This window comes from Chrysochloris asiatica, unplaced genomic scaffold (assembly GCF_000296735.1).
Source record: "Chrysochloris asiatica unplaced genomic scaffold, ChrAsi1.0 scaffold00213, whole genome shotgun sequence".
Taxonomy (NCBI): domain Eukaryota; kingdom Metazoa; phylum Chordata; class Mammalia; order Afrosoricida; family Chrysochloridae; genus Chrysochloris; species Chrysochloris asiatica.
The window spans coordinates 459,854-475,904 of NW_006408731.1; the positions used below are offsets into that span (position 1 = coordinate 459,854).

The 16,051-nt window shown below is 41.3% G+C and overlaps 1 protein-coding gene across 1 annotated transcript; it reads right to left on the reverse strand.

Moving 5' to 3' along the window:
• Positions 1-2,989: 2,989 nt before the first annotated feature.
• On the reverse strand, positions 2,990-12,917 carry LOC102842679 (HLA class I histocompatibility antigen, A-11 alpha chain-like). Its single transcript, XM_006872847.1, has 7 exons — positions 12,854-12,917; positions 12,337-12,606; positions 11,766-12,044; positions 3,998-4,273; positions 3,778-3,897; positions 3,175-3,211; positions 2,990-3,059 (listed from the first exon to the last, which is right to left on the reverse strand). Exons 1-7 carry the CDS (start codon positions 12,915-12,917, stop codon positions 2,990-2,992), a joined length of 1,116 nt encoding a protein of 371 aa, XP_006872909.1.
• Between the last annotated feature and the right edge of the window lie 3,134 nt (positions 12,918-16,051).

Sequence of the window (16,051 nt, forward strand, 5' to 3'; positions counted from 1 at the left end):
CAATATGTGTGACATCATAACAAAACCCATGGAAATCAAAAGGATAATAACAGAACACTATGAAAAGTTGTACTCCAATAAATTTGAAAATCTAGAAGACATGGATACAGTTTTAGAAAAACACTACATACTTAAACTAGCAAAGGTAAAGTAGAAAACTTTTAACAAAATAGGAATTGATTAGGTAATTTTAAAACTATCAGCAAAAAAAGGCCAGACCCAGATGGATTTACTGTTGATTTCTACCAAACATTCAGAGAAAAGTTGACACCAACTTTACCCAAACTATTTCAGATTATATAAAAGGATGGAAAACTCCCAAATAAGTTTTATGAAGCAAGCATATCCCTCATACCAAAACCAAGAAAAGGCATCATTAGAAAAGAAAGTTATAGACCAATGTCCCTCATAAACATAGATACAAAAATTCTCAACAAAATCTTAGCCAATAGGATTTAACAACACATCAAAAAATCACATCATGACCAAGTGGGATACATTCCAGGAATGCAAGGATGGTTTGATATTAGAAAAACAATCAACACAATCCACCATATAAAGAGAACAAAGGAAAAGAAACAAATGACCATATCAATTATGCAGAAAGTTATTTGACAAAATCCAGCATCTAATACTGGTTTGATGCTGTAGGATCAGCACTGGACTGCAAAGAGCAAAGTCAGCAGTTCTAAGCCACCGGCAGCTAATTGAAAACCCTATACAGGGTTTCTATAACTTGGAACCCACTCAACAGCATGTAACAACAACGATTCCTAATAAAAATATTCAACAAAGTAGGAATTGAAGGGAAATTCCTCAGCATAATTAAGAACATATATACAAATCTAAGAACCAACATTGCCCTCAATGGAGATAAATGGAAAGCATTCCCTTTGCAAACATGAACCAGACAAGGATTCCCATTATCACTACTCCTATTCAATACTGGAAGGAGCTCTGGTAGCGTAGTGATTACAAGTCAGGCTGCTAATTTCAACATCTGCAGTTTGAAACTGCCAGCTGTTCTGCAGGAGATGAAGCTTTCTGCGCCTGAAACTTACAGCCTCGGAAACCCTGTGTAGGGTTGCTATGAGTCGGAACCAACTCCACAGCACACAACCACCATTCAATATTGTGTTGGAAGTCTTAGCCAGAGCTATATGGCACCTAACAACAACACAGGTAGCACATCAAGATAGACTGCATACAGCAGTCATTGTAAAGTAAAAAAATAACATCAAAAATAAAATAATTATGCTGATCTTCATAATTATATGGAAGGTATGTTATTTAATTGCGATTGAGGTTCACTTAGATTTTCTACATCTTCTTTGTATGTTTAAATGCATTATCATTGAGATAACTTAAATCATTGGAATTTAGCAAAATTTAATAGATCAGAAAGAGTAATGTTAGATACACTTACAAAAGAAGGTAAAATAAGGATTGCACAGCTTACCCCAGAGAAACTTTCCAGAGTTAGAAACACTAATACAAACTGACAATGGAACGCCTACATGAAAATTAATGGAGATGGCGCTTTAGATTTATGACTTCTTCAATTATATGTGGTTTTCATTTTTACTTTTTAGCTACGACACATATTTTTTTCTTGTCAAATAACAGTAGCAAGCTTTTGGCTGAAAAATGAAAGAGAATGTAAGATTTGACGTTTCTGAGTGTCTGTGAGATGTCATTACAGAAAGGAGGAAGTTGTAAATTGAAAAGAAGCCTCACATTCCTCCACAACAGGGGGTAGGAGACTCTGTGATGCTGAGGCTGTGATTAAGGCTCACTTAGAGGACAGAGGGCTGAACCTGATGCATGTGGATGAGGGGCTGGTGAAACTGCACTGGAGATTCACTCTGGACAGATGCCTGGGCCCTATCTGAATGGGAAGAAAACGAGGTAATGACACAGACATTGAACTCCAAGATTTAATTTACTTATTTATATTTAATTTATTTGTTTACTTATTTATATTTAATGTATTTGTTTATTGTCTTAGTTACCTATTATTGCTATAAAAGAAATACAACAAGTGGTTGCTGTTGTTGTTGTTGTTGTTGTTAAGCACTATAGAGTCAGTTCCTACTCATAGTGATCCCATATAGGGTTTCTGAGGAGCAGCTGGTTGGTTTGAATTGCCAACTTTGTAGTCCAGTGATTATCCTAAAGTGCCACACCACATTGTTATATTAATGAGACAAGGACCTTCCTCCAAAGATGACATCATCCCCCCTGGCATGAGGTTGTTGATGGTGATTATGTGAAGCCAGTTCTGACTTAGATGGAAGTAGAAAGTCTCATCTTTCTCCTGAGGAACTGCTGGTAGTTTCAAACTGTTGACCTTAGATTATCAGCCTGACTCATAACGACTACATTACCAGAGAATGACTTTAATGTTTAGGAGTAAAGAAGTCTGAATTTAGGATGCCAACTCTTGGGGAAGGATTTCTTTCTCCCTGTTTACTCTGGAGGAAGGTCCTTGCCTCATTAATATAACAAAGACAACCCATTTCCAAATAGGACTGTACCCACAGGCATGGAGTTTAGGATTCATAACATAGATTGGGGGTACATATTTCAATCAATAACAGAGGAATTACAGCTGCATCTCTGCTGGAACAGGGAATTTAAGATCGGGTAAAAGACTCAGTAGGTGTGTAAGGGGGCCGTGGAGGGCAGGGATGGACTAATCCTCCACAGCCTTACAGTGTATTCACAGGAACAGAGACACATTCAGACACCCATTGCAGAAATGGAAGTCAGGGGTTCTTGAATCAGAAACTGGAGTGTGAACAATCTCATATCACTCAGTCCCACACAAGGCTGCTGTCTCACACTACAAAAGAAAAGAAACATCAACAGATTCAGGTTAGTGCCTTTAGGTGTTAACGCTCTAAACATCAGCCTATAACAATCTTAAAATGGCCAAATCCAAAGAATCCCTATAACTTAGTAATACTGCCTCTGCCCCAACCCTTCCCTAGGTCAGGTTCCCCAGGGTCTCACCTTTAGAAGGAGTAAGAGACAAATCAGAGCCCTGGGCACTGTCACTGTCATTTCCTAGAGAACAAAAATAGGATCTGGTTAGAGACCAAAGGATATGAGAACAAGAAAATGGAAATTATGAGGTGAGGAGGCTACCCCATGAGCCCCCTTCCTCCATACTTACTTGAAGCTGGTGTGTAGCTTGCTTCTTTATCACCTGTGAGAAAAAAAAAAAAAAAACATGATCTGAGGGAACAGGGAGGAGGCAAGACCACGAGGTCCAAGAAGAGTCAGCTAGACGAGAACCCCAGGGAAATTTCCAGACTGCCTGCAGACCCAGGGCAGGATAAGGAAATGCAAGAAAAGATGTGCAAGGACTGGACTAATCACCTTCCTGGAAGCCTGTCCTCAGCAGCAGCAACCTTCCCCCATAACCAGAATCAGGTCTCCATCACTAGAACCATTAACGTGGAAGGTTTGTGTTTCATTTTCACATGTGCTTATAGAAGAGTAATGTTAACACACAGGTCCCCAAACTGGGTTAGCACATGTGTGGATGGTGCCTCCCATAATGAAGTTGTTGTTGTTGTCAAGTGCCGTCAAGTTGGTTGCGACTCATAGCGACCCTGTATAGGGTTTCCAAGGAACAGCTGGTGAGCTTGAACCACCGATCTTGCAGTTCATATGGTTTGGCAGTCTGGCTGAAGTGGGTGACGTCAAATCTCCTACCTGGGATTGAAACCTTCAGTGGGATAAAAAGGTCAAACCCCAACCCATCTTTACCTGAGCTCCTCTTCCTCTGCATCACAGCTACAACAATCCCAGCTCCCAGGATCACAGCTCCGAGGAGAATCAGGCCAGCAATGACTCCCTCAATGGGGGCAGTGGTCTGGGAAGGCAGTTCTGGAAAGACAAGGGAGGTGAGGAACCTTGACTCCTTGGAGGCCTTTAGAAGGGCTCCTGCATTCCCTAAGAAAAGGCTTCACCCTCATCCCCTACTTACTCCATCTCAGGGTGAAGGGCTCAGGAAGCCCCTCATGCTGCACATGGCAGGTGTATCTCTGTTCCTTTCCAGAGGGAACCACCAAGGCCACCCACTTCTGGAAGGTCCCATCCCCCGATGGCCTGGTCTCCACAAGTTCTGTGTCCTGGGTCTGTTCCTCTCCGTCCAACTGCCAGGTAAGGGTGATTGCCGCAGGGTAGAAGCCCAGGGCCCAGCACCTCAGTGTGACCTCATGTTCAGAGATGGGGTGGTGAGTCACATGTGCCTTTGGGGGCTCTAAAGGAAGGAGTGAGAACATTCAAGAACTTTCCATTACTTCCCATGGACTACTTGAATAAGTCTTATGTAATCATCCTGACAATAGACCAGACTGTTGGAATAGGGGAAGAGATACAAAACTCAGACACCAGCCTGGACCAGGGACCTGGGTAATCTCTTATTCCTTTGAAAGTTCTAGAATCAGGGAAAGGCAGTCCAGAGCAGGAGGCTCCAGGTGTCTGAAGGGGAAAACAGGGATTTCTAGTTCTGACCTAGGTGGAGCCTGAGAAACTCAGAAATGCTAGAATTAGCTCCAAACTCATTGAATGTGGAACAGAGAACAAGAATGAGAAATGTAGTCCCTGGTGGCTACCCAAGGTCTATTCCAGGATCAAAGGAAGATCAGGAATCATCATCCCTATTATTCTCAATAGAGCCCTGGTGGCACAAGATTAAAGCACTAATCAAAAGTTCAGCAATTTGAATCCCCCAGCCACTGTGGGGGAGAAAGATGTGGCAGGCTACTTCCATAAAGATTTAAGCCTTGGAAATCTGATGAAGGGACTTCTTACTAGATGGTGGACTAGGCAGACATGCTATCCAGATCCTCTACAGCAAAGTCAAGAACCAAGTAAAACAGATATCGACGATAACTCTGGAAACCTGAGCTTCTGAGGAAAGGACAGAATTAGTGGACTGAATACTGACTAGGAGAAGAAGCTGAACAAAACAGACATTGGGAAAACACACATGGAATGAGTGAACTGTCAGCTGGTCTGATACAACATGGTCATTTTTAATTGTTGCAAGCAGAATTCAATAGGAACAGTGAGCTGATTATCAGATCCAGACACCCAGGGTCACTTAAGTCCCCACACCAGGGGCTGGTGAACAGGTTGGATCCTCTCTTTATACCCCATACGCTTCTGGTGACCAGAAGCAGGGCCAGCTCCTGTCCTTACCCACCTGGAAGCTGGTGACCAGCCCCCGCTTTGAGCCCTTGTTCTGCCTGATGTCAGAGGCACGTCCTCATGGATATATACCACTCCCATGTCTGTAGGCACACAAATCCTTGGACCAGCAGAATATGCAGTGCTGATGGACAGACACCTTGCCCCAAACCATCCCTTGGTAGGCAGCAACTTATTCTAGGATTGGGTGCTGTGACCAAGCTACCCTCTGGGCCTGGAATAACTCTTGGGATCAGGTACCCTGACTCAGACACTCAAGCTGCAGGAAGTCCATCTAGGAGTGGAAATCCTGCAGTACCTTTACCCGCCCATGACCTCCTCGACCAGCAGAGGGCACCAGCTTTCCACCATCACTCCCATTCATTTTCTCTTCTTTGCCTTTTCTAGTTTTTACTTTCTCTGCATTCCTTTTTCTTTCATTTCTTCCTCTCCTCATTTCTTCATCTCCTCATTTCCTTTTTCCCTTCCCTTTTTCTTTACTACGATTCTTTTTCATTTTCTCCCCTCTCTGCTTTTGTTTGGAGTCCTGATGTGGCTCTGTAGGTTAAACTGGGCTGATAACTGCAATATTGTCAATTCAAACCCTCCCAGGAACTCTTCAGTTTCTATGAGTTGGAACCCACTGGATGGCACTTAACAATAAGCTGTATTTAGAATCCTGGTGTGGTGCTGTAGGATAAGCAGCAGACTGCTGCTAACTGGCAAGGTCTATATAGTTTTGTTTGATTTTTCTTTCTTTTTTTCTTCCCTTTTAATTTTACTTTCCTTTCTTTCTTTACTGTTTTTTCCCTGCTTGCTTTCTTTTAAAAAAATTCTTTTCTTGATAGTGCTGTTTGTTCTCTATTTTAACTCTTGTTTCACCTGGAGGGAGTCAGCAACTGTGTCCATACTTCCCAGTCACAGCTCCACCTCTAGCAACCCCACGCACTGGGCAAGGGCATCACCCACTCCTGTAACACCTCACCAGACGGAGACTGACACCAGCCCAGCCTGCTAGCAACTGTACCACATGAACAATGAGCAGAGAACTGGACACACACTCCCAACTTCTATTACACACAGCAGGAGACAGGTGCTAAGTGCCTGACAACATAACACCAGCCCAACCTGCTATCAACTACACCACAGGAACAGTGAACAGAGAACTGCTCACATAATCCCATCGTTTACTACAGCCGGGAGGAGACAGGTGCTAAGTGCCTGAGAACACCAGTACATGATAATCAATTAAATGCAAATACAGCAACATCCTGATAGCTCAGTGACAACAGAAAATTTCCGTTCACGCTTAGGAATGCGATAGAGTGGCGCAAATAAGTGACCAAAATACAGAGCCAGAAAACTTTCTATTAAATTAGAAGTGTCACACTTATTTGATAAAGAATTTAAAAGAATAATGTTTCAGCACCTTCAGTGGATTGAGAGAAAGATCAACAAAGCTGCATGTGAAAACAAGGAAAACACACAAAATTCTAAAAGATTTCAGGGAAGCATTACAAGATCAAACTTACCTACAATGAAAATGGTAAATACCATGCAAAAACAGCAAATAAAGATCCAAAAAGATTAATATTAAGATTTTAGAAATACATAATGCATTGAGAGGGCAGAGGAGTAAAAATGAATCAATACAATACCAATTGAGTGGTCTGGAAAATGATGCTCTCAATATTAATTTGTTAGAGGAACAACAGGCAAAAAAAATTTTTTTTTTATTTAAGAAGGCCTAAAAATATGGGATCTCATCAAGAGTAATTAACTTATGTGTGACTGGAATTAAAGAACTGGAAAAGACAAAAAACAAACAGAGAATATTGTCACAGATTTGTGAAAAATTTTTCTTAATATCATGAAAGATGAGAATATGCATTCAAGAAGCTCAATGAAACCCAAATAGGGAAGACACTAAGAAAATCACCAAGACATATTAAATATAACTTTCCAAACCAATTAAATAAATTTAAAAATAGTTCGGGTAAAAAGATGTTACCTATTATGGAGAAGCAATAATACTAAGATCTAATTTCTTGGCAGAAATAATAGAGACAAGAAGACAATATGGTAACATAAATAAAACTGAAAAAAAAAAATGCCAACCAAGAATTATATATCCAGCAAAATTGTCTCTCAAATATGACAGTGAAATTAGGACAATTCCAGATAGACAGAAATCAAAGATATTTGGAAAAATCAGCATTACCTAACAAGAGCTACTAAACTGAGTTCTTTGAACAGAGAAACACCAAAAGCAGACAACATGTGACCAACACACATGACATCACCCAGACACCAACGTAGATATGGAAGTATCCAAAGTAGGTTTCTACTAGACTAAGACATTAGTTAATAAACAAGGACAACTAGAAAGCAAAAAGAAGAAATATTGTTGTTGTAAAACTTCCATATGGAAACAAAGTCAAAATGATTTCAAGATAGAATGATGGTTTAAAACTTGGGAAGAAAATAATAAATGATGATACAACTACAAAGAAAATTAACAAATAGTCTCATCAAAATAAAATATAGGGAAAGTATGACAATTTAGTCAATACTAAACAACAGACTCTTGGTGTGGCACTATAAGATCAGCACTGTACTGTGATCCACAAAGTCGGTGGTTCAAACCCACCAGCTGCTCCAGGGTTGCTATGAGTCTAAACTGACTAAGTGGTACTTCACAATAACAAGTGCAAAATCAACAAAACTAGAGAAACAAAGTTAATGATAAAATTCATTTTAAAAATTAAAACACAACAGAAAATTATCTGGAGAGGAAAAATCATCAGCACAGCCATGCCACATACACAAAGGAGTCTTGGTGTCACATTGTAGGTTAAACACTGGACTGCTATCATGAGGTTGTCAATCCAAACCCACTAAGTGCTCCTCAGAAACCCTATACATGGTCACTATGAGTTGGAACCGACTTGACAGCACTTAACAACAGCGACATGCACAAACACAACAATAACACAAAACCAAAAAGCAAGCTGACAGTAATATATTCCTTGGTGGCTGTTGTTGTTAGGAGCCATTGAGTTGGCTCCAACTCACAGCCACTCTACACAACAAAACGAAACACTGCCAGGTCCTACGCCATCCTCACAATTGTTGTTACACTTGGGCCCATTGCTGTTGCCACTGTGCTAATGCACCTTCTTGGGGGGTCTTCCTTTTTTTCACTGACCCTCCACTTTACTAAGCATGATGTTCTTCTCCGGGGACTGGTCCTTTCTGATAATATTTCTGAAGTATTGGAGACTGACATCTTGCTTCCTGGCTTCTAAGGGGCATTCTAGCAGTACTTCTTCCAACATAGATTTGTTTGTTCTTCTGGCAGTCCATGGTGCTTTTAATATTCTTCTCCAACACCATAACTCAAATGCATCAATTCTTGTATGTCTTTCATTATTCATTGTCCAACGTTCACATGCATATGAGACTATTGAAAATACCATGGACTTAGTGAGGCGCACCTTAGTCCTCAAACTGAGATCTTTGCTATTAAACATTTTAAAGAGACTAATGCAATACGTCATTTGGTTTCTTGATTGTTGCTTCCAAGACAGTTGATAGTAGATCCAAGCAAAATGAAGTCTTTGACAACTTCAATGTTTACTCCGTTTATTATGATGTTATCTATTGCTCCAGTGGTGAGGATTTTTTGTTTCCTTTACACTGTGATGCAACCCATACCAAAGGCTGTGGTCTATGATCTTCATCAATAAGTATTTTAAATCCTCTTCTCTTTTAGCAAGCAAGGTTGTATCATCTGCATATCTCAGGCTGTTAATGAGTCTTCCTCCAATCCTGATGCCACATTCTTTTTCATACAATCCAGTTTCTCAGATTCGCTCAGCGTACAGATTAAGTATGGTGAAAGAATAAAACCTGATCACACACTTTTCTTGCTTTTAAACTGCTGTCTCCTTGTTCTGTTTGAACTACTGTCTCTTGGTCTATATACAGGTTCCTTATGGGCACAATTAAGTGTTCTGGAATACTCATTATTCACAATGTTATCCGTAGTGTCATGATCTACACAGCCGAAAGCCTTTGCATAGTCAATAAAGCACAAATAAATACCTTTTTGATATTTTCTCTTTCCAGCCAACATCCACCTGATGTCAGCAGTGATAACCCTCATTCTAAGTCCTTGTCTGAATCCAACTTAAATCTCTGATAGTTTCTTGCGAATGCAGTGTTGCAGCTGTTTCTGAATTATATTAATGAAAATTTTACTTCTGCATATTAATGATATCCAATGATTTCTGCATTCTGTTGCATCAACTGTCTTTAGAATGGGCAAAAATATGGATCTCTTCCAATCAGGTAGCTGTCTTCCAAACTTCTTGGCATAGATGAGAGCCTCCACAGCTGCATCAGTTTGTTGAAAGAAATCTATTTGCATTCCATCAATTCCTGGAGCCTTGTGTTTTGTCAGTACCTTTAGTGCTATTTGGACTTCTTCCTTCAGTACCATTTCCTCTCAATCATACGGTGCCTCTAGAAAACGTTGAACATTGGCAATTTCTTTTTGGTACAGTGACTCTGTGTATTCCTTCCATCTTCTTTTGATACCTTCTGCATCATTTAATATTTTACCCATTGTTGTTGTGGTTGTTAAATACTGTGAAGTTGGTTCTGACTCCTAACAACCCTGTATGGGGTTTCTGAGGAGCAACTGATGGGCTGAACCATCAGTCATGTGGTTAACAGTCCAGTGCTTATCCTACAATGCCACACTAGAACTCCTTCAGTATTACAATTCAAGGTTTGAATCTACTTTCAGCTTGAGATATACTGAGGGTGTTCTTCCCTTTCAGTTTTCTAACTCCAGGTGTCTGCACATCTCATTATAATACTTTGTCTTCTCAAGTTGCCCTCGAAATGTTCTGTTCAGCTCTTTCACCTCTTCATTCATTCCATTTATTTTAGCATCATTACACTGGAGAGCAAGTTTCAGAGTCTCGTCTGACATCCATTTTCATCTATTCTTCCTTTCTTGTCTACTTAATGACCTTTTGCTTTCTTCTTCTATGATTTTCTTCTTATTGTCATCCACAACTCTTTGGTCTTCAGTCATTAGTATCTAATGATTCAAATTTGTGCTTGAGATGGTTTCTAAATTCAGGTAGAATATGTCTAAGGCCATACTTTGGTTTTCATGGACTTATTTTAATTTTCTTTGGTTTCAGCCTGAAGTTGCATATTAATAATTCATGTTGTTTTACAGTTTGTCCCTGGCCTTGTTATGGCTGATGATATTGAGCTTTTCCACCATTATCCACTGATGTATTCAATTTGAATCCTATGAGTTGGAACCAACTTAACAACAATTTCTTAGACATAACCAAACACCTTGAGGGATGAATCATTGAGTCTCTAGGATAATTACCTTGGTATTGGGATATACTAAGGTCAAATGGCATAATATAGTCCACAAAGACAATGCTGTGCATCCTATTCTGGTGAGTAGCATCAGGGGTCTTAAGAACTCATGTGTAACCATGTAGGTGTGATGTATTGGTCTGGAGGAAATAACAGTGGTCTGGAGGAAAAAAAGCTAAGATTTAGGAAAAAAATTAGTTCAGTGGAATAATGGACCAAGTGAATATTAGTCTCCATAACTCTGAGACCAGAAGAACTAAATGGTGCCTGGCCACCTCTGCTGACTGCTCTAAAAGTCATCACAATAGGAAGTCCTGGATAGAGTGGAAAAAATGTCACACAAAACTCAAAACCGTAAGAAAGTCCAGGCTTACTGAACAGGGACTGTTGTAACCCTTGAGACTATGGCTCTTAGGTCTGACCCTTCAGGTCTGAAACTGTACTCACTCCCGTAGCTCAATGTCCAGTCAAATGATATGCAGGTCTACAAGGGAAGAATAGCACGAGTGAGATATACACTCCTTAGAATAGAATACTCAACCAATGGAGATGAAAAGAGCAGTATTTACCCAAGGACAAAGTCAGAAAGTTTAGGAAAGGAGGAATGGAAACAGGAAACAAAGTGGAGAAGTAGGATACGTGGAGGTACATTGTGGGGATTATAATCGATGCCATGAAACAAAACTTGTATGGATTGTTGAATAGAAAGTAGATTTACTCTAAGAAACTTCACCCAATTTACAACTTAAAAAAAGAGGAAAAAGCCCTTATGGATCAGTTCTACTTGTGGTCATATAGGGTCTCTATGTGGTCATATAGGGTCTCTATGTACTGGAATCAACTCAAAGGCAGTGAGTTTGGTTTGGTATTCCCTGAGAGAGAGGATCCCTTAACTGTCTCAGAGAGAAAGGAGCACTCCTCTAGGCAAGTCACTCTCTGGTAAAGGATCTCTGAGTCTGAGCTAACTACTCACTTTCCACACCCATGTGAAGGGGTCTTCTGGTGTCTTAATCCATTATCCTCCTCTCCTTTAATTAAAGAGGTGTCTTATTCCACTATCCTCCTCTCCTTTAATTAAAGAGGTCAGTAGGGTGGACACGGTACCAGCATAAAGGGAGTTCGGGAAGGTGCCCTGCCATCTCCTTTACCTGTGAGCAACAGTGTCTCCTTCCCCATCTCCAGGTATCTATGGATCCACTCCAGGAACCTGCCCTCCACATAGTAGGTCTTGTAGCGCTCTGCCAAACCAGTCTCCTCCCATTTGCGCTTGGTGATCTGAGCCGCTGTGACTGCCGCCGTCCAGGTACGCATATCCTCATTCAGGGAGATGTAATCCACACCATCATAAGCTCTCTGATTGTACCCACGGAGAAGGCGGCCATCCGGACCCACGTCGCAGCCATACATACCCTGGTAGGTGTGAGACTCTGACCCCGACCCCGCAGTCAGCCGCATCCCTTGATCACCCCCCCTACCCCCATCAGGCCCACCCCTGGATCTGCCCCCTGCGCGGAGGATCAGCCCCGCCCCAAGGTCCCGACGGGCGGGGGTTGGTCTGAGACACTTGGTTCTAAAATGAAAATGAAACCAAAGCAAAACACAGAGGTTTTTCCGGGTCAACTGATTGGTGGTTCTCGCAGACCCCAGACCCCGAAAATAAGATCCCGCCCATGTGGACCAGAGTACACGTGACCCACGACCCCCGCCAGCCTCACTCACCAGCCTCGCTCTGGTTGTAGTATTCGCGCAGGTTCCGCAGGTACTCTCGGTAGGTCTGTTCGCGGACCTTGGCGATCCGTGTCTGCCGGTCCCAAAACTCCGGGTCCATCCGCCCCATCCACGGCGCCATTGGCTCTACCTTCGGATTTGGGGCGTCGCTGTCAAACCGCCCGAACTGTGTGTCGTCCACGTAGCCAACGCCAATGAGACGGGGCTCCCCTTGGCCGGGCCGGGACACAGCGGTGAGGAAATACCTCAGAGAGTGGGAACCTGGGGGCGAGGCGTGGATGAAACCGCCGACTCCTGTCCTCACTCGGCGTCCTGATCTGGGGTCCATGGGGATGGAGAAGTGGGGGGTTCTGGACGGAGGAGGGAATGGAAGACCCAGGAAGAAGGGATGGGGTGGGGGCTTCTGTGTCAATAGAGGCGTGGTGGTAGCGTTCCCCAGGGTCCTGCGCCCCAGCCTGTAGATCCCTTTGCTCCTGGAGAGGCCGTTTCTCTCTCTTCCCCCACTCACCTGCCTGGATCTGGATCAGAACCAGGGCCCCCGAGAGCAGCAGAAGGAGGATCCGATTTGCCATGGCCCTGGTACGAGGTTCTAGGGCCAATCTGCCAGCTGGCTTGTCCTAGGAGACCAACTAACACTAACCTCGGTGTCAGGGATTGGCTTGTCTAGAATTGGAGAACCAATAGGAGTGAAAGTTGGGCGATGTCTTGTGGGTTTAAGTAGAAGGAACTTAAGCTAATTTTCTTGAGGGAGAAGTGAAATTGAAAGATGTCAGGGAAATTCCCAAACTCTCCTCTCCCTAATCTGCCCATGGGACCTGAAGAGTGTTCCAATTACCAATTTGTGGGCTGGCAGCCAAGAGCTTAACCACTGCACCACCAGGGCCTTTGGAATTTCTATTTCAAAAGGCTGTTTGAGAAGACACCATAATATATTATAATGAAGTGTGCAAAAACCAGGAGTTAAAAAACCAAAAGACAAGAAGACAGCTCAGCATTTGGACCACTAAATAACATCATAATAAATATAATGTTGCTTGTCTTAGCAATCAATGTCCATAGAAGCAGCAGTCAAGAAATCAAGTAACGTATAATTGCATTGATCAAATGTGGTTCAAAAAAGATGTCATTTTGAGGACTAAGGTGTGCCTGACCCAAGGCATGGAGTTTCAGTAACCAGCTATGCATGCATAAGGTGAATAATGATTATGAATGGCCAATGAATAATTAATGCATTTGAATTATGACGTTGATGAGAAATAATGAGTATACCATGGAGTACAAAAGAACGAACACATCTGTCTTGGAAGAAATACAGCCAGAATGCTTCTTAGATGTGAAGATGGCAAGATTGTTTCACATACTTTGGACAGGTTATCAGGCGGGACCAGTTCCTGGAAAAGGGCATCTTGCTTGGGGAAGTAGAGGCTAAACAACAAAAGAAGTCCCTCAAGATATGGTTGACACAGTGGCTACAGTAATGGACTCAAACATAACAACACATTGTGAGGAAGATACAAGACCTGGCAGTGCAGTGTGTCTTTCTATTGTACATTGGGTCTCTGAGTCGAAACCAACTCATACACATCTAACAACAAAGGCAACAAGAATGTATTTACAGGGATTGCAATAATTGGTTTTGCAATCCTACCCTTAATGTATTTTATTTTTCCATTACCGTTAGCTCCTATTCCCTCCTCCTTATCCCCTCTTCTCCTTCCTGGTAAATAATACCTTAATTGTTTTTAATTTCTTTATAATGTTAATAGTATTATTTATTCAAAAGTGTAAACTGAAAATCATCATTATGCATAATGGTTAGGAATCGGGCTGCAAATCGCAATGTCAGCAGTTCGAAACTACCAGCTGCTTTGTGGGAGAAAGATGAGGCTTTCTGTTCCCTTAAAGATTTACAGCCTCGGAAACCCTGTTCAGGGTCGCTGTGGGTTGGAACCAACTCAATGGCACTTAACTACAACAAAAATAGTGTTAATATTATTTATTCAAAAGTGTAAACTGAAAATCATCATTATGCATCATTTCTGTATTTGTGCAACTTTATTTGATTCATATAAGTAATTTTAAAAAATTATTGCTTTACTCAATCCATAGGAGCTCTGGTAGCTTAGTGTTTACAAGTCAGTCTGCTAACCTCAAGGTCAGCAGTTCGAAACCACCAGCCATTTTGTGGGTGAAAGGTGAGACTTTCTGTTCCCGTAAAGATTTACAGCCTCGGAAACCCTATGCAGGGTCACTATGAGTTTGAACTGACTCCACGATACACCAGTACCACCATTCAATTCATGCCTATATTGTATAATTCAACTCACATTCAAAATAGAATATTTTCATCTGAAAATATAATTGCTTATCTTCCATAAAAATTTTAAAATTTACAAATGAATATCCTATTGACTTCAAATCTCATGATATATATTTTTTAATGTACTGTTACCTATTTAATAAGCAGTTTGTGATATATTTTATAAATTCCTTTTTAAAAAAAAAATCAAATGTAGGACAAATTACTCTCGGAATAGAAAGAAGATAAAATGTTAATCATAAAACTAGATCAGTAACATGTCCAAAAATATATGTGGGTATGTATAAGGTGACTTTTAAAAATATGTAAAGAATCACCTCCTGTTTAAGTCAGAAATAAAGATAAAAATATTTATGTTGCAGGAACCAATAAGACTTTGTTGCTGTTGTTTAGTGCTGTCGAGTCACCCCCACTCATAGCGACCCTGTATAGGGTTTCTAAGGAGCAGCTGGTGGGTTTGAATTGCTGGCTTTATGGTTTGCAGTCTAGTGCTGATCCTACAGTGCCATACTAGGAGTCCTAAGTAGAATGAAAAACTGCAAGGCCCCCAAACACAGTTTTGTTATGTAAAGTCACCAGCATTTCTTGGTTTTTTGTTTCATTAAACTTGGCTAATGAGGGAAGCACAGTGGCTCTGTTGGATAAGCAGTGGATTGCGAATAGCAAGATTAGAGGTTTGAGCCCACTAACCTCTCCAACGGTGAAAGCAAAGATTTGTGGCCTTGGTGACCTGAAACAAAGCCAATCTGAGACTGAACAGACACTTTTACAACTGTGACTAATGATGGATAACTTTGCAAAGACTGGGAATTCCAGAACACTTAATTATGGTCCCGAGGCACCTGTACATAGAACAAGAGGCAATTCATTTGAACACAAGGAAAAATTCACTGGCATAAAACCAGAAAAAGTGTACACCATAGTTGTATCCCTGCACTATACTTAATCAATCTATATGCTGAGCAAATAATCTAAGAAACTGGATTATATGAGTAAGAACATGGCACAAGATTGGAGGAAGACTCATCAATAACCTGTGATATGCAAATAACACAACCTTGCTTGCTGGAAGCAAAGAGGACATGAAGTACTCACTTATAAAGATCAAAGGCACAGCCTCCAGTATGGATTGTACCACAATGTCAAGAAAACAAAAATCCTCACAGTTGGACCAATCAGTAACATCATGATAAAAAGAAAAATCATGGAAGTTGTCAAGATTTCATTTTAATTGAATCCACAATGTGTGCTCATGGAAGCAGCAGTCAAAAACCAAACGATGGGACTTCTGACAAGGTGGTGGACTAGGCAGATGCACTATATGGACTCTCAAGAACAAAGATTTTGTTATTGTTAGGTGCCGTCAAGTTGGCACTGACTCATAGC